General features: G+C 32.3%; 2 protein-coding genes across 3 annotated transcripts in view; one reads left to right on the top strand and one right to left on the bottom strand.

Moving 5' to 3' along the window:
- The window catches only part of LOC127723615 (epidermal retinol dehydrogenase 2-like), a 34,369-nt gene extending 23,959 nt beyond the window's left edge, over positions 1-10,410 (bottom strand). Inside the window, exon 1 of the mRNA XM_052230316.1 lies at positions 10,013-10,410. Within this exon, the coding sequence (XP_052086276.1) occupies positions 10,013-10,365 (353 nt within the window). The 5' untranslated portion in view covers positions 10,366-10,410. The remainder of the gene's footprint in view (positions 1-10,012) is intronic.
- Positions 1-22,130, top strand: part of LOC127723621 (60S ribosomal protein L7-like) — a 244,298-nt gene extending 222,168 nt beyond the window's left edge. Inside the window, exons 1-6 of one of the 2 annotated variants that reach the window (XM_052230327.1) lie at positions 10,612-10,654; positions 15,377-15,473; positions 16,771-16,937; positions 18,886-19,023; positions 21,277-21,386; positions 21,868-22,130. In XM_052230327.1, coding sequence (XP_052086287.1) covers positions 10,644-10,654; positions 15,377-15,473; positions 16,771-16,937; positions 18,886-19,023; positions 21,277-21,386; positions 21,868-22,076 — 732 coding nt within the window. In that variant the 5' untranslated portion in view covers positions 10,612-10,643 and the 3' untranslated portion in view covers positions 22,077-22,130. Of the gene's footprint in view, positions 1-10,611; positions 10,655-15,376; positions 15,474-16,770; positions 16,938-18,885; positions 19,024-21,276; positions 21,387-21,867 lie in introns of those variants that run through there. The other variant, XM_052230328.1, reaches the window with a different exon arrangement.
- The last annotated feature ends 4,191 nt before the right edge of the window (positions 22,131-26,321 follow it).

The raw sequence follows: 26,321 nt of genomic DNA, 5'->3' as shown, positions 1-26,321 counted from the left end.
TTACTCAGTAAATGTGTTTTGGTCATCAATTTACTTAGGCTATCGAATTAATTGTTTATCTCTTTTTCACTAATACTTGTTTGCTGTTATTTATTATATATAAAGCTAATATATATATATCTAGGGTTTTTTTTATACAATTTTTGTTGTTACATTTGTACTATCTTTTTGCAATTTAATTATTTGAAGAAACAGCATAATTTCATAAAAACAGATAGGTCCAAGATTGCTCTGACTGCCTTTTTTGGGACTTAATCATGTTAATTGCTGTTAGATGTCAGGGAAATCTTTGACTAAAAATTAGAAATTTGATTGAATGAAAGTATTATGACAAACTCAATGCTTTTCTCACAAGTTGGAAGATTTAAGATGGTTAATTAGTAATTAATATAATTCTTTCTCATATATGTTCTGATAATCAATATAATTGTCATGAAAGAAACTGAACACCAAACAACATATATATATATATATATTTCTGGGAAAGAGCACAACATTTAAAAATGTGGAATGTGCACAGGCAACAAACTTCCTATTGGTTCTTCATGGTTTCCTACCACTTATTAAACAAACATTTTTTACAAAAAAACTATAATTCAGATACAATACTCATACATCTGTGGAATACTATTTTGCTCTATACCTATAAAAAATCTCCAATAACTTCTATTTTTAAGAATCCCATTTCTTATCAAATTAACAACGGTAATTACATTAAATTTAAAGAGGCCGTCCCTTCCTAATTTCCTGATTAATTTCAAGATTCCAATTAATTACTCTCAGAGCTTTCTTTGCAATCTGCATGTTATCCATTAATGTTAACTTTGCAATAAATTGATCGAAAGATCATAAAACCATCCTGCTATCTCATTCGGGTCTTCATCAAATCAATACATATAAAATTAACATTGTTATAAATTAACACCAAGTATAAGTGATTTGACAACCATCTTTCAAGGAAAGTTTATACCATGTTAAGCTGATTAAAAGTGCATGATGCTGTTCTGTGCCTTAATTACTAGTAAGGTGATTGTAAGCCTGATATTAGGTTGGGCATCCAACAGGAGCCATTATTTTACATCCAAAGCTAGAAAGTGAATAGGACTAAGTTACCTACCTATAGTGTAAGGAAATACTTACTATATTTACACCAAGATGACACTTATCGATAATTTTTTACCATAAAATAAAAACAAATTGCCGAAAGCAGCCCCAGTCCTAGATAATATTGAAATCTATCCTTTTGCATAACCATAATTTCTTGGTGTAACTTTATATACACCCAATACTGCTATTACGACTCTCATGGGTGTATCTAATAGTTGTTACCTCTTGACTGAACATTCTACATTGAAAAGCTCCATTCAATGGATATTTACCGTGTTCAGCTGATTAAAAATGAATACTGCTCTGACTGCAATATCAAATTACCAATAAGGTGATTGTAAGCCTTGGATTTTAGGTTGGGGATGGAGGCAATTCTACAGTCAAAGCTAGAAAGTCAACAGGACTAAGTATGGCAGTGATAAGAAAAATAATTATTATAATGGTATTTACACCAAGTTGACATTTAATGTAATTGGATATCCTGCATTTATCACTTGCTTTAATTTCCATAATATAAGTTCAAATTGCTGAAATCTGCTCCTCCTTTATAATATTAAAATCTATCCTTTTGCATAACCATAATTTCTTGGTGTAAATTAGATACACCCAATAGAGCTAACATCTGCATGGGTGTATTTAAGTAACTATGACAACATTCTATGTTGAAAAGCTCCATTCAAGGGATATTTACCATTTTAAGCTGATTAAAAATGTCTCTGCTGTTCTGTGCAGTATGGAATTACTAGTAAGCATATTGTAAGCCTAACATTAAGTTGGTGATAAAGCCATTTTTACACCCAAAAAAAGAAAGTCAGCAGAACTAAGTAGTTATACGGAAAATTAAAAAATATTTACAAAAGTTACTTCCTTAAGATAGACGGGCACATCTGTGAAACCTGATAATATTTTAATTTGTCCATTTTTAATTCTTTTTGTTATGCTGATCATAAGTACAGGATTAAAAATGAATTTGAATGTATGAGTTTAGTGGCGAGTAAACCGACAAGACATAATAGAATACCACAATATGAATAGATTCTTTAGTGCATCAGAAATTCAGTCAAACCTCAATCTGATTAAAATATAGATCATGTGCCCTGGTGCTTAACTTACAAGTCTTGTGAGTAAAGAGTGGAGACATAGGATCTGTGTTTCAATCAGATGGGTCACACCAAGTTGTGTTGTGAAACTGGATGATGATGGATGAATGCTTAACGTCCAGTGGCAAATTAATATGCATATTCAGGAAGAGAACATGTTAATGTAATATGAATATTTACCCTGTTTAGTACTAGACTGACAGGCTGAGTCGGATTTTTAACATGCTAGATATAGTTCACAAGGTTCATGAGTTTGCAGTCTGCAGGAAGACATGTCTCCTTACCCAGACACATTATTCTGACTCCAGCTGACCAGTCTTTGCTCTTACTCCTTATTGCTGGTGCTTAGCAGAGAGGCAGCAAATACCAATTTTAAAGTATTTGGTTTGACCTGGCTGGGGTTCGAACCCACAACCTCCTGCACTCGAGGCGAACACTCTACCATGAGACCTGTTAAAGACAGTCCAGATTTTAAAAAAGGGGGTTGTGTTCAGGTTTAGGGGAGATGAACACATTTAAACGTAAATTAATATTGATCAATATTAATTCTGTCATGCAACATACAAACTATATCTAAATAATTGATACAATTGTGAACAATAACACATCTAATGTTTGTTTTACAAATTTCATGTATGAGTATGAGGATTTGGATGGGGGAGGGGTGTCCTTCATTTTTGTATTCTTTAATGTTCTAGGCCATTTTTCTCTATTCTATTATTCTTTTTGCCCAATATTTTCAATTCTTTATATTTTAGCACCTCATTATATTCTATATTTTTTTTTTTGGTCCTTTTTTCTCTGTTCTATATATTTTTTGCCCATTATTCTCTATTCTGTAAACCCCATCCACACCCTCATGTATATTGCATCTAAATACCCTCAGTAGACAAGCAGTGACACCAGTCATCATTTCATTTCATAAATAAATTTTATTCCTATGAATTGCTTCCATAAAATAAAATTGAATTCATGAGTGTGCTTTTAAAATTAATTCAAAGATCACATAAGATTCCATTAATGAGAAATTTCATAATCTAAACAGGCCTTATGGGAATTTATGAATATGAATACAATGTAATTCTCTTTATGATTTTTTTTCTGTTGGAAACCTATAACCTACTTGTGACCTTCAAATTGTATATCACATTTTTAGGGACATGTGACTTGATTCTATTCATGAAAATAGCAATCATTATAGCATTATCCAATGTTAAAATATATATGGAGCTTTGATATTATTTCCAATAAGATAACTGTGATTTGTACCGTATATTGTTTGTCTTTCAGGGAATCAAAAATATATCATTCATGGCAGCTAGATCTTTACAAATTAGTTTCTGTTAATTTTTTAGGTGACTTATTTTATGATTATCTAGACTTATTTTGGCAATTTAGAGAATTAGATATTAAAATTAACTTCAGTTGTCAGGTACTGTCAGCTTTTGAAATTTGATCTCTTCTTCATCATGATAGTAATTTGAGAAAAATATCGAATCAAAAAATAATTTTAGAAAGAATTCATTAAATGCCACTCAGTATCAGGGGAGGGTTTAGGGTTCAAGGAAAGGGAGAGCGTATAATGGTCTGTACATGCTGTAATGGTAAATGAATATGACAAAAAAAAATTATTTGACCATTTTATGTCAAACAAATGGGGGACTTAGTGCTCAGACAGTGGTATCTTAAAGTCAGCATAAAGAATTAAACATCATTGCAAGCAAAGTATTATTAATCAAAACCAGAGACATACATGTAATAATAATAATACATGTAATACAGTATTATATGTCTCTGTTAAAACATGCGTATCTAGTTAATATGGATTTTTGTCTATTAGACTTTAACACATTTGTTCTTCTTTTTTTTTCACAACTGCTTTAATTTTACATGAACATTCAGTGTCATTAGAGACATATAATACAATAGTATTATATATCTCCAATGTCATACAGATCACCAAACCTGCTTTTAATTCAATCATCATGATAAATATTATTTTAAATGGTAAAGTGGGCGGCTGCATGACTATCTGTTTTTGTAACATTTAACAAGATCTGGGAACTGAGGCATTAGAACATCTGATGTAGAAGGGTTAATTTGCTAAGTTAACTGCATGATTCTTCTTTCTGTCCTCTACAATTTACTAACAATATCAATTTGCTATTCATCTAAGCAGGGATCTGAGGCACTTTCATACTAAGCTTTTTTTTAAATGAGTTCAGAATGAGACTCATCATTTAAGGGACATTTCCAGTGTATTCCCTTCAAATTATGGATAGCATCAAATTCACCTAAAAAATTCCCTGGGGACGTCATTTTTGGTCGTAAAGTTTTTCTCGTGCTTATTTTTCATATGATGTAATTGACTAATGAATAATTTGTGATAATGGATTTATGATTATTCAAGAGTGAGAGATTGATTAATATAAGAAAATCAGGAGTTAAAATTATTCCATGACCATAATTATAGTCTGACAAAATCAATATCAACATAAACATAGGGAAACCGGGCGCGGGGCATCATTTAAGCTGTCAAAATTAATAAATCGAGATAGGTTGCTAACTGTAAATTCAGATGTTTTTTGTGATGCTTTTATTATTAACAAAATTGTGAAAGGATTAATTAAAATTTGCAAAAATAAAAAGTCTTGCATTTTAAATTTTGAAACTATCTTTTCTAGGGGTCAGTTAACGTTGAGGAGTCAATTCTGTATTTAAAATTTTTTTTTTTTTCATTAATCTTTAAAGTTTTGCCTTTTATTCTCTCTTTTCTTTATTTTGTTGGTTCATTTATAATATCTGTAGTATTGGCCCATTATTTTGTATCGAGAAGACCAGCATCTCTATACAGCATAATTTTCTAAAACTGCAAAAATCAATTTCAAATTTTCGTCCATTGTTCCACAATAATTATATATGGACGCAATTCAGATTTACAGTATTTCATTTGTATGGGTTATCATTATAATCAGTAGTCCATTACTAGAAATCATTTTCATGAATACCCTAAAAATTTATAAAGAATACAGAAATTAAGGACCCCCCATCCAGACCCCCTCTTTCATTGTAACAATTACTGTTACAATGATTTACTTGTATGTTTTTCATAAGATAAAAAATCAAAGATAATTATCATAATACATCAACAAATATCATATTTTAGGATAATTGATGAAAATTAACTTGTGGTTTAAAGTCACGAATTTACAAGTGTAAATTTGTAACCATGGAAATTTAAAATTACAAAGCATGCAAATCATTAAATCATGCTTTAGAATAAATCAGTACTTAGAATCTAATGACAGTACTTCATCATTTGTATGCACTATTCTAATAAGATTAATGCTTTTGTTCTAATTTGTTTTGACCTTTCTTAAACAAGTATTAGCTTTTCAAAAAGCATGTCTAACTTACGCATCTATCAAATGTGAGAAGTAAAATTTGTTACCAATACTCTAAGAAGGTTAAGGGCTTGCAAGTTCTAGTAGGTTGAGGACTTTAGTTAACTGAATGAGGAGCTTTAGATTGTATTTTAGTTGCAGGATGTCTATACATGTTGCTATTGGTAAATAAAATTTAAGTATAGAATATGGACATAATGGATTGATTGATTAATTGGTGTTTGAAGCCACTTTCAGTACTATTGTGCTATTTTGTGGCAGTCATTTTTTATTGGTGGAGAAAGCTGGAGTGCCCAAAGAAAACCATCGACCTTCAGTAGGAAAACTTACATTTGTAGTCAATTAGGATTGGAGTTGAGCGTACCTGCCACTTGCTTGATTTGAACTGTTGACAGGCAAGTGATACAGTAGTTCTACTACTTAGACCACTTGGCCACTGAGGCCTCCTGGACATAATGGTAAATATAAATATACATTTACAATTGACGTTTTTTTGTTGTTTTTTTTTCTTTTTTTGGGGGGTTGCTTTCTTCATGTTCTTTAAACTTTCAAAGATAGATCCTGTAGACTAACCACTTGAAATAAATATATAATTGATCAAACTCCACTACTTTTCACCAGGATACTGATATTGACGCTATGAATACAGAATAAAGAAACAGGTAAAGTGTTCTAACTTTTCTAATACAAACAAACTAGCAAAGAGTAAATAAATTATAGCATATGTCTGGCAAAAAAAGGAAAACCATAGGAAAACCAGATCACTTATATATTGGTACTAGATCTTAACCAAAATAAGACCAGTAAAAATGCTGGCGGTTTAGAATTACTTCCTTCTCTCCAAAGTTAACATAAATACATCCCTGAAAAATTTTAAAACCTCAAAATTGAGCCAGTTGTGTAATTCTTGTCCTTGTTTGCAATAACCCCACTGCAATGTACATGCAACAGAGACTATTGGTTGCAATTGTAAATACAGCTGTTTCACAAACCATGCCTCTTTCATGTCTTTTGGGGAGATAAATAATATTCATAGATATTTTGTTTTTACATACTGGTTCGCAGATATGATCTCTATGTTGCATCTCATAGATACATAACTTGGGAATGTTACCAGTTTAAATACCGGTACACATGGATTATCAGCCAAATTGAATTCTGAAGAAGACCCAAATTGAACAGAGGGGTAGTACAGAATTTTAGTACAAGTTTAAACTCTTAGAAGTTTGGGGCATATAAATGTTAAATATATGCCGCACAGCCCTATGTTTTGACCTTTGAAAAAAAAGTAGTGCATATGAATTTTTTATTCTAGGATATAATTTTTTACAAAACTTCATAGTAAAAGTGGCACAGTTTTAGCCGTAAAAGGAGTTCCTATGGGAAATTGCATTGTCTATATTTATAGAACGGCAACCATTAATCTGTATTGATAAAACTGCTATGCTAAAATACCTAAATTTTCTATATATATAATAAATTTAATCTTAAATAAGTTTAGGACAATTATCAGCTTCTACTGAAATGATGAAATGGCGTTGTCAGTTTGTTTTCGATCTATGAGTTTGACTGTCCCTCTGGTATCTTTTGTCCCTCTTTTCTACTGAAATGATGACAGTCTCAAATCTTATTATATATAGAAAATTTGGTGTATTTTGGCATTGTAAAATTGCAAATTAGTCACTGACCATTATTCTTTTAAAGCCAATAAAAGGGGTTAATTCTAGGGACAAGAAAGTTTTTCTGACTTTTAATCAAACACAAAATATTTTTTCAATAACATATATGTATGTACAAAAAACGTACAGGAATAAGATTTTTTTTGAAACTCAATGTTCCTTTTTTCCAAATTTCCAATTGAAACATTTGAACTATTCTTTTTCCAATTCACATCTAAAACGATTTTCTTATTTTAAAAAAATTTAGAATCAAACAATTTATTTTAAAATAAACCATGCCCATCCACAAAAAATGGTTGGTTGTGCACTCATAATGCCTTTGATGTTTATGAATAAATTCATTGGTTAATTGACTGTTCTTTAATTGCTCAAAATTTTAACCTGTTTAAAGTAATGAACACTCATGTACATGTAATAATATAGGCCAGTATTTTTTCATTAAGTTCAACATTCATTTCTTTCCTTAGATTTCATATCAAAAATCAAGGGACATCGCTATTTTCTACAAAACATTCTCATTGTAGATCTTTAAAAATGGCTCTTATCCAAAAATGAAGCAGAGACCATGCAGTCATCTATCTTTATTTTCTACAGTACACACAAGGCTGTTCAGTTAAAGATACATGATATACTGCTGCTGTTTAAGTCCCTGAGGGTATATTATCACCAGCCATATAATCACTGTAATGGTACTGGCATGAAAATATGGATGTTATTCTATATCAATTTGCTGTTTAAATTAAGGAATTTACCTCCCTTATACATAGCTCAGACTGATATCTTGTTCGGGTTTGAATTTAGTTTTGGTCCTTTTTGGTTTTATCAGCTCTTCAATGTTTGTATAAGGTTGTTGTATGTCAAATATTTAAGCCTTGAGCATCACTGTTAAACTCAAACTTCAACTGAGCATTTGATGCAATAAAATTGGTACCGTTAATATTTCTAAAGGCCACTCTTGCTGGTGTTGAGATAATTAATCCTAAATGGTTCAAGTTTTTCCTGCAATTCAAAAGGTAATGTTCTCATCTTCATTTGTATTGCAGAACTCACAGACTGAATAGGTTAAATTTGAATTTTGAAGGGTCTTCCTTTTTCAATCAATAAATTATGATCATTTAATCTAAGTTTGGTGATATTAATTTACATATTTCTTCCAATTGTCTTCAGATGTGCAGTACTCACAATGTACATGTAGTGGTATGAGTGTGGTTCAGTTTCAAGTAACTCTTGCTGATGAGAAAATTAATGGGGATTTAGCATTTAAAGCATCTAAAAAGAGGACAAGATACCAAGGGGCAAAATCCAAAAACTCCAATAAAAACAAAAAACACCAATAGACAGAAATTAAGATTGAGCAACAAGAACCTAAATGTAACAAATCAAAGATGAAATCCATAATACTTTACAACCACTCTGGTTTTTGTTTTACATGTACTTTATTGCTTATGTTGATGTGTGCATGTAAAAAATGTTGCTAGTACCTGCTTTATTTTCTCAATACATGTAGACTTACTTTATCATGTTTACATAAAATCTAACACTCGAAACACTACAGCTAGCAATGCCCAGTAAACAACTTTAAATTCTTGTCATTTTTAATATTGTTCATACAAAATTATTTTGACGAGTAATTTAAATCACAAACATAAAAGGCAAATAATAAACATCTCTCATATATTATTAAGGCCAAGAACTCTGTATTGTCTATTGAGGTGTATTTCAGAGTCTACTTACTTTAATATGACGTAATTCAAAGATTGGTACAAATGTATAATTTGGTCAATTAAAAGGTATCCGGTCGTTCCGTCCCCAAACCGATCCGGCCCCAAGTCCTTATAAATATATTTTTTTATTGGGGCCGGATCGACTTTAAATATGGGCCGGATCGACGTTGGGCCGGATCGACGTGGGACGGATCGACTTGGGCCGGATCGACGTGGGGCCGGATCGACATGAAACCAATTAAAATTAGCAGAAATGAAGTTGGTACTCTAATTAAAACTCTGTCTCCTACGTCAAATTGTTTCTTTATCATACATATATATAGCTGTTGTATCCAAACACAGATCCAGCCATTTTTAAAAGGCTGTTCCAACAAATACAAGCCCCCTCCCCTCTTGGATCCACTACTGGCAATGACTGGTATCTGTACTATTACTAATTAAAAAACACCAAACTTACTAAGCCAGTGAATTCACAAAACTAATAGCTCTCATACTTAAATAAACTGCACTAAAACTATAACCTAATTTTTATACAGTTCATTTGTGCATAATTTACAATCTTACATAGACTAAGACATGAGAAAAAAATATTGTATCCTTTTTTTGGAAACAAAACACAAAACAAAAGTTGTATTTTATTTTAAAGTCAAATGTTTTATAAAAAAATCTTAAGAGAAAAAATGAGTACTGTCATACACCTTTGCTCAAATATATATCTGACCGTATTATAAACATGATAACTTACTAGTGAAAATAATTTTGACTTCTTGATAGGCTATTTTAATTTTTTGCTGTGATGTCTTCCTACAACGTTGTCACAGTGAAAAATTAAAATAGCCTATCAAGAAGTCACAATTATTTTCACTTGTAAGTTATCATGTTTATAATAAAGTCAGATATACATAGGTGATATATATTAAAGCAAAGGTGTATGACAGTACTTATTTTTTCTCTTAAGATTTTTTTATAAAACATTTGACTTTTAAATAGGACCTTACCCAACATCACATTTGTAAAGATGGAATCTCACATCAAACTTTTTCATCAGATTTCCTGTTTCCTCGTTTGCTTTTTCATCGATATCCCATAGCACAAGAATAGCACCTAACTTTCCAAATTCCAATGCCAACTGTCTCCCAATCCCTGAACCGCTCCCCGTAATTAAGACTATCTCACTCGTCACCGATTTGTTTGGGGGAGAGACAAAAAATCTCCAAATCGATGTCATGTAAGCAACTAAAAATGCCTTCAAAGCTTCAATGCAGTCAATAAAAATTGACATTTTAGTCTCTTTTTCCCGCACACCTTCCTTTGACAACGCTCTGTTGTCTTCTGCATCAGGTAACATCATCCTTCGTTTTCATATAGGGCTGCTGTCAATCATAACAACGTTGAACTGTTGACCTTTTGACATGTGAACTTTATATTATTCCTTATATCAACAAAGAAAAATTAATCAGTTTGTGCATTTACTAATGGAATTTTTTTTTTGAGAATAATTTTTATTTTCAGTTGATAAAAAATAATTTTATGATGTTATATCATAAGATTTATTTCCATTTAAATTGAATGATTTTTTTCTTTTCAATCTCAAAATTGTGTTAAGCGGCCTTTTCCAATTTGGCAGTCATGGCGGATAAGTACGTGAAAATTTAGGCAACCCAATCCACATCAATCTGCCGTTAAATTGTTCAAAATTATGTGAAAAAATGCTACAACTGAAAATTTAATTCTTAATAATGCTTTTCCGATTTGTTTCTTTTTGTAAATTAAACATACAAACGAGAAATTGAACTTCTTATATGAGGGTGGTTCACGTGTATTAGAAACAAAATTTTGCATGATTTGCAGGGCTCGACAATAACGCTTGTCCGATTGTCCGGTACCAGAGGGAAAAAGGGTCAGACAAGTAAAAACTATATCAAGCTTGTCCGACGGGACAAGTAAAATTATTCTGCAGAAAGTAAATTTAATCCAACTTTGATGAACAAAGTAATTATAAACAAAAAACAAGAAAAGAGGATGAAAACAAGACATGTTTACTTGCAATCGATAATTTAAAACTGGTCTTTGTCAGGTACTTTTTAACAGGTAAAATGCATTCTATTCTCGGAAACCAGTCTTATTGATCCGAATCAGCGATGCGCTTTGTAGATAAGGTAACTTTACAAGACAGTTCGTCACAAGCTCAGAAACGATTCGGCTCCAAGTTTAACATGTTTAATAGACAGTTTGGCACCATAGGAGACATATTTAATAGACATGATTAGTAGACAGTTTGGCAACGCAGGAGACATTTCGGGACCAAGACAAATCAGTACCTCGTTTTCCTACCTTATTCTGTTGCTTTATAATAAATAACATACCGGTAATTTTTTTAACAAAAATATTTTTTAAATAAAAATGAAAAATTATTTACCATTAAATTCACAAAATCATATTTGATCATATGTAGAAAAAAACAATACTTGCAATACGGTGACCTATAGTAGTTAATTTATGTGTCATTTGGTCTCTTGCAGAGAGTTGTCTCATTGGCAATTATACCTCATCTTTTTTTTTATTGATTGCATTTGAATAAACTTTTTTCAACTTAAAAAAAACCAGGATACAAATCCAATGAGTGTACATTGACAGCCCTATCAGACGGTGCCTCATGTGCAGAATCTGATGAGACATTGGCATTGATGAACTACATGTAGAACCTAAGTCCTGTGACATGACTAGATTCAGTTGTATTCGACTCATATTTTTGAATAGTATTTCAAAAGATATAAATCAAATTATGTTCTATTGTTTTAATTCATTTTGTTCCTTGAATCAACTTAAATTGCAAAAAAGGTTATTATTAAGATTTTTTTGGACAAGTTACAATTTCATTTGGACAAGTTAGTTTTGGTATGTACTTGTCCTACTGGACAAGTTGAAAAAAAAGTTATTGTAGAGGCCTGATTTGTTATGTGTGTCACTTTATTTTTAATTGCTTGTCTGTTAATAACCGCAACTTAGCTGTGTGTCCCTTTGATTTCTTCTCTCTTCGTATGCATGTACAATGATGCTACTACACAGACCTGTACTGATTAATGTTGAAGTCGACAAAACAGTCTGAGTACATGTTGTTTGGCCCATTAAAGATTGTTGAAAACACATATATCTGAGACTGAGCAGTCATTTTTTCTGAACATTTACAAATGTACATGTATAACTCGAGATGTAAAGGTAGTCGATCTGGTTGAGTTGGGGGAAGATCATCTTTGATTCAATTGGTGAAGAGCGCTGCCTTTAGATCCAGAGATTGAGGGTTCCTATTGGTCCTAGGGATCACACTAGCAGGCGACTGTGGCAAAAAATTCGTAAGGGTTCCGCGGAACCCAGTGTCTCGCCTACTTTTGCTGTTAATCGCAGGCTCAACAAAAATGAGGAAAAAAATTAAAAAAAATATACCTCTCTATACTATCTTTTGATTGTTAGTAGCTTCTGTCCAAGTTTGGTAAAAATCCAGGATAGTTTATGAATCTAATAAATGTTTTAAAAACTTAAACTGCAGACTGTATGTAATGTTAACTGGAAGAAAAACAAAGTCCATTTATAAGTAAAATATGGAAAAAATCAAACAAAATTTTAACAAAATTTCCTTCTAGATACTAGCTTTTAATCATAAACAAGCTTCTGTCCAAGTTTGGTACAAATCCAGGATAGTTTAAGAAAGTTGTTAAAATTTTAAAAACTTTAACCACTGAGTGAATGTAATGTTAACTGGCAGAAAAACTAAGTCCATTTATAAGTAAAATACGGAAAAAATGGATTTTTTTTTTTACAAAATTTACTTCTGGATACTATCTTATGATCATAAACAAGCTTCTTTCCATGTTTGGTAGAAATCCAGGATAGTTTAAGAAAGTTATTAAAATTTCAAAAACTTCAACCACAGAGTGAATGTAATGTTTCTTGGCAGAAAAACTAAGTCCATTTATAAGTAAAATACGGAAAAAATTGATTTTTTTTTTTACAAAATTTACTTCTGGATACTATCTTATGATCATAAACAAGCTTCTTTTCAAGTTTGGTAGAAATCCAGGATAGTTTAAGAAGGTTATTAAAATTTCAAAAACTTTAACCACAGAGTGAATGTAATGTTTCTTGGCAGAAAAACTAAGTCCATTTATAAGTAAAATATGGAAAAAATGGAATTTTTTTTTTACAAAATTTACTTTTGAATATTATCTTATGATCATAAACAAGCTTCTGTCAAAGTTTGGTAGAAATCCAGGATAGTTTAAGAAAGTTATTAAAATTTCAAAAACTTTAACCACAGAGTGAATATTTGTGGACGACGACGGAATGTAGGATCGCTATGTCTCGCTTTTTCGACAAAAGTCGAAGGCTCGACAAAAAGTCACTTTCAGGTTCGTCACTTTGATTTGCCAGACCGTCGCCCTAGTGTTCTAAATAGTAAATGTAAATGCATTAATAGTTTCAATTTATTGATTAAAGTTGCCCAACTTTGTTAAATTTATACGTCTTTTTAATAAGAAACAATGAATTTCATAAAGATGATAAACAGAAATAGTTTTTTGATTGAATTTTAATTGATATATGATACTTTCTTTTCTATTTTGCTACAAAAAAAATCTTTTTAGTGCTAGATATATAGTTGGAAGTTTCTGACAAGAGGAAAAAATATAATTAACTACAATGTATAGTATTAGTCCAAATAATTATGACGTCTTGTAAGGCCATTTTATTTTTTTCTGTGACGCCTTACAACGTCTTGAAAGGCTACCTTAATTTTTTTTCTGTGACGCCTTCCTACGACGTCATAATGCTGAAGCCATTTTTTCCATCTGGACTTTGAGAGAGAATTTTTGGGGGAACTTTGAAACCCACTTTTTGGCATGAAATCATTGACTATTATAATTTTTTGCAAAGATTCAAAGTCTCACCTTTTTTGTGCTTATTGGTGCAAAATATTTCCAGAAATATCCAAAAGAAATGATAAAATAAGATACGATTCCACTTGAGGTGGGCAAATATTTATTTTGATTTCTAAATGGTTTCCCAGAATTTCCGAGATACTTCACTTCCGGCGAATATAAAATATCTTAACTCAGTAAAATTATTCGTAGGAAGGCGTCGCAGAAAAAAATTAAGATAGCCTTTCAAGAAGTCATAATTATTTGGACTACTATAGTATATAATGATTATTTAAGAAATTAACTGAAACAACTTACTTTTATTGTATTCTCAGGTTTGAATTGAACATAAATAGGATACATATGGCTCTTTATATTGTGGTAAAAACAAAACATTGTAGCGCAGCCATTGAAAGAGCACTTCTCTTTTAAGTCTCAACACTTCTTATCAGTTTCAAAAAAAGAGGTCACTTCTCCCTATGATTCTGAAGTAGTGTAAGCCCTGGATCCCATCCATGTATTCACACTTAAAGTGCTCTTTGGTCTGTTTGTGACACATTCTCCATTTTAAATGTCCAAATAATTTAAAAAGCCTTTTAATATATTTTTGTAAAAAGATACCTTTGCCAAACAGGAGGGACTCTTCATTCGATGGCAGAATGGTCGTACATAGCTAAGATTCATCAGTATTACAAGCCTGCCACTGGCTCACTTATAAAGATTATTAATTCTAAGTTCTAACCTGAATGTGGCAGGTGTTGTGGGTTCTAATCTTGATTGACTAGGACTGTCAGTTTTGCTGAGGAGGATCAGTTGTTCTTAACGGACACCCTCATTTCTGCCATAACATAGCCAAAAGTGCTGAAAGTGGCATCAAATACTAACAATCAATCAATCTTTAATGTTAGGCAAATTATGCTCGTAAAATTTTGCTATTTTTTATGTAGATATAATATAATCCAATCAATTATTTATTGATATATTGTGAAAGTAGCTGGAATGTTTTACTGAACAAGATTAATGTGATGTAGTTTTTGTTCTGCTCATCACCTTTGATTCATGTACAATGATGCTATCACACAGACCTGTACTGATTAATGTTGAAGTCAACAAAACAGTCTGAGTACATGTTATTAAACTAATAAAGATCATGTCGATCTTTCTGAGCAGATCCAATAGAGGTATTAAAATCAATAGGGAACTCCAAAGGCATTTTTGAAGATTGCAAAGCAAGCTCAATTATATATTCAGTAGGCTCCATGAATACATCAAGTATCCAACAGGTCACAGATATTCTATTAATTTAAGGTCCAACTCTTTTTCAGTTGCACTAAGGTCCGTCATATTTTGGCAAAAGTCTGGTAATAGTTAAATTTGGTTTAGTCTATCTGAATGTATATATATGTTCTACTGTATTAACAATTGCTAAAAATTCACTTTATTTTTCAGAAAGACTCCCAAAGTGCCTGAAACCCTTCTTAAAAGAAGAAAAAGAAATGAAGAAGTCCGAGCAAAGAAGGCAAAATCTGCCGTTATGGCCAAAAAGGTAAAAAGGATGCTCAGCTCTTGCAGGATTTGATGTAAAAAGGCAAGAGCTGCATTCCTAACTTAAAATGGTGAAAGGAATTTAGGATGCTCAGCTCTTCTTGCATAAATTAAAGTGAAGTTAAAAGCTGCAATCCTATTAGAAATTAAAAAGGTAGTAAGCTTCTGTACTCCATGCAGGATTTGAATTGATTGGACCAACTCGTGGACAGGGATCAAAAAGGTATCAAAGATGCTAGGCTCTTGAAGAGCTCAAAGTAAGAAGGCTAAAGCTGCAATCCTAACAAAATGCACATTTTTGTATATAGGATGCTCAGTTTTTGGTTCCAGAATTTGAAGAAATAGACGTATATCATCATGATATGAAAAAAGATCCCTAGGATGCTCAGCTCTTCTAATTTTAGAATTTTAAGATAAGAAGGCCAAAGCTGCAATCCTAGGGGAAGAACATTTTGATATACCGGTCTTCACATTGGACTGGAAAAAGGAGTTCAAGTAAGATTTATCGTGTAGATTTCAAGGGGAATTGAAAACAAGTTTCGAACAACGTGGCATTTCTTCTGAAAAAAAAAATAAAATTAGCCTTCTTATATATAGTTGTTTCAGTAAATTTCTATTATTGACGATTGTGGTATGTCAAAGCTTCTTTTCATTCAAATTTACATACTTTCCATTCTTTGTTAGTGTGTTGGGGTGGTGGTGGGGGGACAGCAAAGAATGAAAGAATGTCTGGTAAGGAAAACTGATATTGAACATCCAGGTAGCCCATTGGTGTAACAGCATTCGGAGAACTGTAACTGATCATAATTATTGTATTGTATCAGTTGGGACATTTTAGATATCAGGGTACCACCATTCCTATAGTTTTAACATCCTTTTTGAGAATTAATTCATTTTGAGATTTTTTTAAGTAAGAGCACTATGAACTGATACAGTACTAGATCAGTAAATTGTTCAGAATTTGTAATCATTTTATACCGTCAGATGTCGTGTATTTCTAAGGAAAACAGATTTTATTTCCAGGGCTCTACTTTCATTCTGATCATTATTGTGTTAAATAGAGTTTTGACAAGAGTTTATTGTTGCAATAAAATCTGAATCTTCTGTTTTAATGTGTTTGTAATTTCTTTTGTTTAGTGATTAAGGAATTAAACAGAAAAAAGACTAGTTAATTTGATATACTGTAAGCAAATCATAGTGTGCTATGGAGGTTACAATTGCCTAAGCCAGTTAAAAAAGTTTCAAATTATTTAGATATGAATGTGCTTACTTTTAATAGCCTTGATTTGTTTGTATAGAAACAAGCCGAAAAGAAAAAAGTCATCTTTAAAAGGGCTGAAAAATATGTCAAAGAATACAGAGGGAAGGAACGTGATCAGATCCGCCTCCAGAGACAGGCCAAGAAAGGAAACAACTTCTATGTGCCTCCAGAATCTAGACTGGCTTTTGTTACCAGAATCAGAGGGTAACTTTGTTACAACTTTCACCAAAATAATATAAAACAAAGGCTAATAGGAGACCAGAATTGGTCAGATTGTTATCGTTTTAATCATTTATTTGGTTAGTTGTATCTGTTCTTGTGTGTTTCAAACTATTTCCATTCTGTTACACTTGTCAAAAAACTGAAATCATGTTTAAACTTTGTTCCACTTTGATTCAAAATAGTAATTTGTGAGATGGATAGTTTGATAAATAATAACAACATGTGTATACCATACAGGTCTCAGATATAATTCTGCTATAGTGGATGCAGTATTTCAGGGGTTATTTCCCATTGCATAGGTAAATAAATTTATGATCATTGTTATTCTAGTCGCAAAAATATAGGCCATAAAAAAGTTCAGGAATAACTATTAAGAGTACCCAGAGAATCCATAAGCTAAGCCAGTCTGACCAATCAACACCTGATTTCCACAGTATCATCTTAACAAGTTCTTCACTTACAATTATCAAACGTTGTACATGTGTAAATTCATCTGTTTGTCCTACCCAAAATATTTCAGTGAGGGTATTTTTGCAATGTAGATCGTGCCTTTGATTAGGGACTGCCAGTGAAGTTGTTTCTAATGATTCACGAAGCATTGGAATTTATTATAACATTGAAAATTATTGGTCAACCCAAGTGAATAATTAATGGTTTTTATACGACCCCAAAATTTAAAAAATTGGTATGACGTCGGCGTCATCCGAAGACACATTGGTTTTCGCACTCTAACTTTAGTTTAAGTGAATGGATCTCCATGAAATTTTACCATAAGGTTCAATACCACAAAAGGAAGGTTGGGATTGATTTTGGGGGTTATGGTACCAACAGTTAAGGAATTAGGGGCCAAAAATAAGCATTTTTGTAACTTCCAGACATAACTTGTGTGTTAGTGTATGGATCTCTCTGACATTGTACCACAAGGTTCCATATCACAAGGGAATGCTGGGATTGATTTTGGGGGTAATTGCCTGAAAATTTTAGGAATTAGGGGCCAAAAAACAAGCATTTTTCTAGTTTCATGATAATAACTTGTGTGTAAGTGTATGGATCTTTCTGAAATTGAACTACAAGGTTCCATATCACAAAGGGAAAGCTGGAATTGAGTTTGGGGGTAATTGCCCAAAACATTTAGGAATAAGGGGCCAAAAATAGCATTTTTCTAGTTTCCAGGCAATTACTTGTGTTCAAGTGTATGGATCTCTCTGAAATTGTACTACAAGGTACCATACCACAAAGGGAAGGCTGGGATTGATTTTGGGGGTAATTGCCTCAAAATTTTAGGAATTAGGGGCCAAAAAGGAAAAAAAAACAAGCATTTTTCTAGTTTCAGGACAATAACTCGTGTGTTAGTGTATGGATCTTTATAAAATTGTACTACAAGGTTCCATATCACCAGAGAAAAGCTGGGTTTGAGTTTGGGGTAATTGCCCTAAACGTTCAGAAATTTGGGGCCAAAAAAGGGCCTAAAAACAAGCATTTTTCTAGTTTCCAGACAATAACTTGTGTTCAAGTGTATGGATCTCTCTGAAATTGTACTGCAAGGTACCATACCACAAAGGGAAGGCTGGGATTGAGTTTGCGGGTGATGAATCATAAGGGGGTTCAAAAAATTTAGGGGAGGGATTTTTTTTTTTCTTTAAAATTTTCCATTTTATAAATGGGTTATTTCTGATTTATATATTAAAGCAAATAATAATGATATGGTTTGAAAAGGTAAATTAAAAAATTTTAAGTTCTTAGACCACATTAATTCTGTGTCAGAAACCTATGCTGTGTCAAATATTTAATCACAATCCAAATTCAGTGCTGTGTCAAGCTTGAATGTTGTGTCCATACTTGCCCCAACTGTTCAGGGTTCGGCCTCTGCGGTCGTATCAAGCTGCGCCCAGCGGAGCATTTTGTTAACAATTTAAATTCCGTTTTTCAGTATAAATGGTGTTCATCCCAAACCAAGAAAGGTTATGCAGCTTTTCCGACTACGACAGATCAACAACGGTACATTCATGAAACTGAACAAAGCTACCATCAACATGCTGAGAATTGCTGAGCCATACATTACATGGGGGTAAGACTAAATATATTTGACCTTAATTAATCTGAATATAAAATAATTTCATGATACAAGGCCAACAAAATATTTTTGTTGTGTTTTTGCTTGCATGCTGAAAAAAATGAGTTTATAAGCAGGCAAATAATTTTATATATTTCAAAAATTTATAAACTGGTTTCAACTATGGAAACAGTCTGCCTTGGAAAATGCCTGTTCAAAAATGCCCCCAAAAAATTGTGAAGGCACAAAAAATATATTGAAAGACTATGGAATGTATATAACCATGGAAGTAAAATGATAAGGAATAATAACGATTAATTAGCATGTATTAATGACCTGCAGAGCTCTGTACTAAAGTCGTAGGATGTATCCAATTATTGTCTCACGACGAGACCCCTTTGGTTACTATTTATGATACCGCGGTTGTAAATGGCATCTGGAATTTCTTTTGTTTACTGCAACATGATTTTATCAAGTCTGGTAATTATAGCCGACCTACGTGAAATCTGAAGTTTATTAATAGCAAGGTGGCGCTATAGTATATAAAACTTCTACCTTTAGAAAGAAATAGAGGGGTGTCAAAAATTTGAAAAACTGACAAGAATTGTTTAAACTACAACAATTTAACATGGAAATTATTTGTTTTTTTCTGTTTATTCTAAATGGATCTAAAAGTATTTTCCATTTTAAAGAGGAGCTCGAGTAAAACAGGTAATGCTATCTTTCTACGTTACAGCAAATGTATTTTAGTGGGTTATTTAGATTTTTTTATGAATTCGTTTATGTAAAAATTAAAAGAGTAGAAATGTTTAAAATCGTGAATATTTTAATTGACAAGAAAACACGAATGACTATTATTATTTTAAAAAAGGAGGTCAAAACATATTTTTGTACAATTATCTTCTTAACTTTCAGAAATAGATTCTAAATTAAACTGTCTTTAATGTGGAAAATTAGAAAAAAAAGAACCTCACATGATTTGCCTTTATCATGAAAAACTAAATTACACAAGGGACATTAATCTATCTTTAAATATTGAAATTGAGTGATCCACTTTATTTCCTCCATTTCATATGTGATAACTGTCAGTTTAAATTATAAAGATAGAAAAAAGACATAAATAGGAAAAAAGGGGGGGAAATCAACATTGAACGAGTGACTACATGCAAATTGTAATTTCGTTAGAATAAATCCAGTCCTCTTCTATATGCAAGATTAATGTGGCCATCGTACGAGTGAATTATTCAGGTTATTTTGTAAGTATATTCGACAACAACCAGTGTGTTCGTATATTTCTGTGAACACGAAATTGACTGGATAGTGTCAGTGATTTCATCATATAACATGCTGAGAGTCAATTACCATTCCATATCTTAATTCAAATAACGAGTAATCCGAACATGGGCGGTAACGCAGATGAAACCTTTGAACTGGTGTTGTTGTTATTCCTGTCAATATAATACTTCCATGGTACAATGTATAACAGATGTTTGCACTAGAAAATCAATTGTATAAAATGTGTACTCTTAGATATATTTTTAAGTTAAAAAGGATAAACAAGTCTGATTTTGGTTTCCATAAATGAAGTCCTTTTCAGGATTCAGTGATATTGTTTGCCTCAAATTACCTCCGAAAAATCGGCTTTTTCCCTTAGAGAAAATTCCCAATTAATAAAAAAAATTGGCATAAAATTCCTCCCAATAAGTTGTACATTTTTCCCAAACGGTGATGGCATCGGTCATAATGTGTGTAAATTGCGTATCGTGTTATTATTTTGATATTATGAAAGCGCTTTTGAGATCCTGGTTTCTGATTAGAATCATAACGGTGCTTGTAACACACATGGTTTTCAATGTATTAAGTACCGTCATTTTTTCCGTTTTTACCCTCTCCAAAAAGTTCCTTTTGAAAATTAACTGTTATGACTTAGTCTTATCATTTATATTAAGTTCAGTCTTGTCGAATTCATGTACAATTAATTTTTATTCAAAACTTCCCAATTTCCAAAAAAATGATGCATTTTTCCCCAAAAAAAGGGTAGAGGTAGTTTTAAAAAAAGACAACAATATCACAGCGGATTGACATTTGTCTGAAACACACAAGAGGGAGATCAGCACAACATGTAATGTAATTCTTAGGGTCTTGCAGTTTAGTTTTTTAGACAGCAATTATAATTCAGCATCGTGATTTTTAAACATTTGATTATACATGTACCTAAACCGTGCATTTTTCATATCCAGTGGTTTATTCTATCAACTTGAATTTCAGCTATCCCAACTTGAAGAGTGTAAGAGAATTGGTCTACAAGAGAGGATATGCTAAAGTAAGAGGACAGAGAATACCACTGACTGACAACTCGATCATCGAGAAAAGTTTAGGTAATCTTTTAATATAAATTTATGAAATCTTTCTTGTTTGCATAACACATTTTGAATATCTTGGTGAAAACTAGACACACCTAATACATGTCAATTAGGTCAAATCAACTGTAAATCACTATTGCATCTTTGAAACCTTTCTACCTGTACTGGTCTTAAAAAAAGATATAAGTATCAAAGATATCAGGCTTATAATTTTGTACACATGATGTACATTTTATCTACAAAAGACCAGTCAGTGACTCGAATCAAAATAGTTAAAAGGCCAAATCAAGTACAAAGTTGTAAGAGCACTGAGGAACCAAAAGTCTAAGGATTTGCCAAAAAGGTTCATCTTTGTCTAAAACTCGACCACTGATTCTTATAGGTAAATAGTCTCTACATATGTTCATATTTTGAAAACAAAAAGTACTAAAATGGACCAACCAACATTTATTTTGTCGAAAGATATATTATATACAAAGTTTTTTCTATTCTTCAGGTAAATATGGAATGATCTGTATGGAAGATTTGATCCATGAAATTGTCACTGTAGGACCAAACTTCAAACAGGCTTCCAACTTCTTATGGCCCTTCAAACTAAACACACCAAATGGTGGTTGGAGGAGAAAGTATAACCATTTCAATGATGGTGGAGACTTTGGATGCCGAGAGGACCAGATCAATCCTCTATTGAGAAGAATGATCTAAATACAATGACAGAGTTATTGAAAGAAATTAAAAAAAGAAAAAAACAATGAAAAATTTGTTGTCTGATTTCATCTGCATATCATGTAGAATTTTATCTAGGTGTAAATGGTCATAGTATAGGTGAACATGTTTTATGCCCTGTTAATAAGTGGCTCTGGGAAAGTGTAATCTGTCCTTTATACATGTAAATCAACTGTTGCCTATCACCCAACATGGCTTGGTGGAAAAAAAAACTTGCATGTATACTGCAATGATTGTCCGTCTTAAAAAACCTTAATAGATGGGTCAATTTACAGATTGGTTGACTATTCTGATAAAAGACTTGAGCTACAATGGTCAGAATGTCCTGATCTACATACATTCCATTACCACCAAAATGACCTTACTGAAGTTTATGCTGTTTAATGACTATATATAAATAATTTGAGGTTTATTGTCTCAATCAGTATGATAGGTACATGTAGGTAATTACTGTAAATAGCAAAACAAGATCTACATAGGTGAAAATAATTATTCCCCCGCTTTAAAAAAGGGGGGGGGGTACACTGTTTTACCTCTGTCTGTACGTCCCATGAATATTTTATGTCACATCTTTCTCAGGAACTACATCATAAGGATTTCTGAAATTTGGTTTCAGGGTTTATATTAGTCAGCTTTACAGTGTGATGCGTTTTCAGATTCATCACTCAACAACTTCCGGTTTTCTGAACACTTGGGTATCATCAGTGAGCAGTAGCTTGCAGTTTCACTTTCAATGAGTAGTAAGCACTTTTCTGGATAATTTATCAGTCAACATTTGAAAGCTGTGTGTATAAATATAACCAGGTTGAGATTTAAATATAAATAACCAAATCAGTCTATATGTCCTAAACCATTAAATGACTTCACCCTTAATAATGGATTTTAGTCTCGTATTCAAAGAAAGTCTCTGAATGGAAGATGTGGGTATTACAATCCAGCAATGGTGTAATATTCGTTGGAAGCTTCAATCCTTGTATGCAGATACCTTATGCTGCAAAATTTCTGAATGTAGTATGTCTTTGACCTCATATTCATGGTTCAGTTACTGCTCATTTGTTAAGTGATAAGTAATAGGACAACTAAATTTGATATTTGGGTTCCTTTCATCATTTTTCGGGTAGACCACTGGACCTCGACCTCGTTTCATGGATCTGGGATAAAGTGTCTATCTTGGATACTATAAGCTATAGGTCAATTATAATTGATGTATGGAATGATTGTAAGGTGTACATTTCGGACTGGCAGGATTCATCTAACCGTTACCTTTATTTCTTGGAACTAAAATATAGTGGATTGAAAGATAAACATGTCTGACTGGCAGGTTTCATCTGACCTTGACCTCATTTTCATGGTTCAATGGACAATGTTTAGTTTTTATACGACCGCAAAAAAATTTTGGCGACGTCGTCCGAAGACACATTGGTTTTCACACTCTAACTTTAGTTTAAGTGAATGGATCTCTTTGAAATTTTACCATAAGGTTCAATACCACAAAAGGAAGGTGGGGATTGATTTTGGGGGTTATGGTACCAACAGTTAAGGAATTAGGGGCAAAACATAAGCTTTTTCTAATTTCCAGACTAACTGTGGAACGGTGTATGGATCTCTCTGAAATTATACTACAAGTTTCCATACCACAAAGGGATGGTTAGGATTTGCTTTGGGGGTTATTGCTCAAACTGTTTAGGAATTGGGGGCAAAAAAGGGATAAAAACAAGGTTGTCCTGGTTCATGGACAAATACTTTAGTACAAAACATAATTTAAAGCAGTGTAAGGGAGATAAATCAAATACATCATTGAAATTATCTCCCTTACACTGCTTTTAAATTATGTATAAAGTAAAGGTTAATGAACAATTAAGATAATTTAAAACAGTGTAAGGGAGGTAATCCAAATACAACGTTTTGGTTACTTCCCTTACACTGCTTTTAAATTATGTTTAAAGAAATGCATATTTATAAAGGAAGACCAGTAAAAATATCTGCAAATGTTGCATCTATTTTTTTTCCAAAAAAATCCATATGAAAGATTTGACACTATATTTTAAATTCTATTATAAAATAGATTAAGTTAGCACTATGGTAAATTTAAATGGGAAATTATGGTTGCAAACTCCATTGGAAATTTGATTGAGATTATGACCATATCTTGAGGGAAAGATTTTTTTGGGGGAAAAAGGGGGGGGGGGGGGTAAAAAGAAGTTGTGGGGGTCAATTTTTTCTCATTTCAGATTTTAGAAATTAAAAAGAATTATTCTTCAGATATTATTTTTTTTTCAAATTTCAAATATTGAAAAATTTCAAGAAGTAATCTTTAATTGCACAGTATGGCGCATTAGATTTTAAAATCTTTGACCTTATTTATTTGTTATGCCGAATCTAATCGTGTATTTAGATTTTTAATTTTGGGTCCAGTTTTCAAATTGGTCTACATTAAGGTCCAAAGGGTCCAAAAATTAAACTTTGTTTGATTTTAACAAAAATTGAATTTATGGGGTTCTTTGATATGCTGAATCTAAACATGTATTTAGATTTTTGATTTTTGGCCCAGTTTTCAAGTTGGTCCAAATTGGGGTCCAAAATTAAACTTTATTTGTTTCAACAAAAATTGAATATATGGGGTTCTTTGATATGCTGAATCTAACCATGTATTTAGATTTTTTATTTGTGGACCCCACTATCAAAATGGTTCATATTGAGGTCAAAAGGGTCCAAAATTTAACTTTGATTTCATCAAAAATTGAATTATTGGGGTTCTTTGATATGCCAAATCTAACCGTGTATTTAGATTTTTAATTTTGGGTCCTGTTTTTTTAATTTGTTTACATTAAGGTCCAAAGGGTCCAAAATTAAACTTAGTTTGATTGTAACAAAAATTGAATTCTTGGGGTTCTTTGATATGCTGAATCTATACATGTGTTTAGATTTTTGATTATGGGCCCAGTTTTCAAGTTGGTCCAAGTTGGGGTCCAAAATTAAACTTTGTTTGATTTCAACAAAAATTGAATATATGGGGTTCTTTGATATGCTGAATCTAACCATGTATTTAGATTTTTTATTTGTGGGTCCGCTATCAAATTGGTTCATATTGAGGTCAAAAGGGTCCAAAATTAAACTTTGTTTGATTTCATCAAAAATTGAATTATTGGGGTTCTTTGATATGCCAAATCTAACCGTGTATTTAGATTTTTAATTTTGGGTCCCGTTTTTGTCGAGCCTGCGACTTTTGTCGCAGAAAGCTCGACATAGGGATAGCGATCCGGCGGCGGCGGCGGCGGCAGCGTTAGCTAACTTCTTAAAAGCTTTATATTTTAGAAGATGGAAGACCTGGATGCTTCATACTTTGTATATGGATGCCTCATGTTACGAAGTTTCAGTCAGTCACATGTCCAATGTCCTTGACCTCATTTTCATGGTTCAGTGACTACTTGAAAAAAAAGTTCAGATTTTTTGTAATGTTCAATTCTCTCTTATTATAAGTAATAGGATAACTATATTTGGTATGTGCGTACCTTGCAAGGTCCTCATGCCCGTCAGACAGTTTTCACTTGACCTCGACCTTATTTCATGGATCAGTGAACAAGGTTAAGTTTTCGTGGTCAAGTCCATATCTCAGATACTATAAGCAATAGGTCTAGTATATTCGGTGTATGGAAGGACTGTAAGGTGTACATGTCCAACTGGCAGGTGTCATATGACCTTGACCTCATTTTCATGGTTCAGTGGTTATAGTTAAGTTTTTGTGTTTTGGTCTTTTTTTCTTATACTGTATGCAATAGGTCTACTATATTTGGTGTATGGAATGATTGTAAGGTGTACATGTCTAGCTGGCAGGTGTCATCTGACCTTGACCTCATTTTCATGGTTCAGTGGTCAAAGTTAAGTTTTTGAGTTTTGGTCTTTTTTTCTAATACTGCATGCAATAGGTCAGCTATATTTGGTGTATGGAATGATTGTAAGGTGTACATGTCTAGCTGGCAGGTGTCATCTTACCTTGACCTCATTTTCATGGTTCAGTGGTCAAAGTTAAGTTTTTGAGTTTTGGTCTTTTTTTCTAATACTATATGCAATAGTTCAACTATATTTGGTGTATGGAAATATTTTATGATCTATATGTCAGTCACGCAGGTTTTATTTGACCTTGACCTCATTTTCAAGGTTCATTGCTCAGTGTTAAGTTTTTGTGTTTTATTCTGTTTTTCTTAAACTATAAGCAATAGGTCA

Source organism: Mytilus californianus, unplaced genomic scaffold (genome assembly GCF_021869535.1).
Source record: "Mytilus californianus isolate M0D057914Y unplaced genomic scaffold, xbMytCali1.0.p SCAF_13, whole genome shotgun sequence".
Lineage (NCBI taxonomy): Eukaryota > Metazoa > Mollusca > Bivalvia > Mytilida > Mytilidae > Mytilus > Mytilus californianus.
This window is presented reverse-complemented; position numbering and strand designations above follow the sequence as displayed.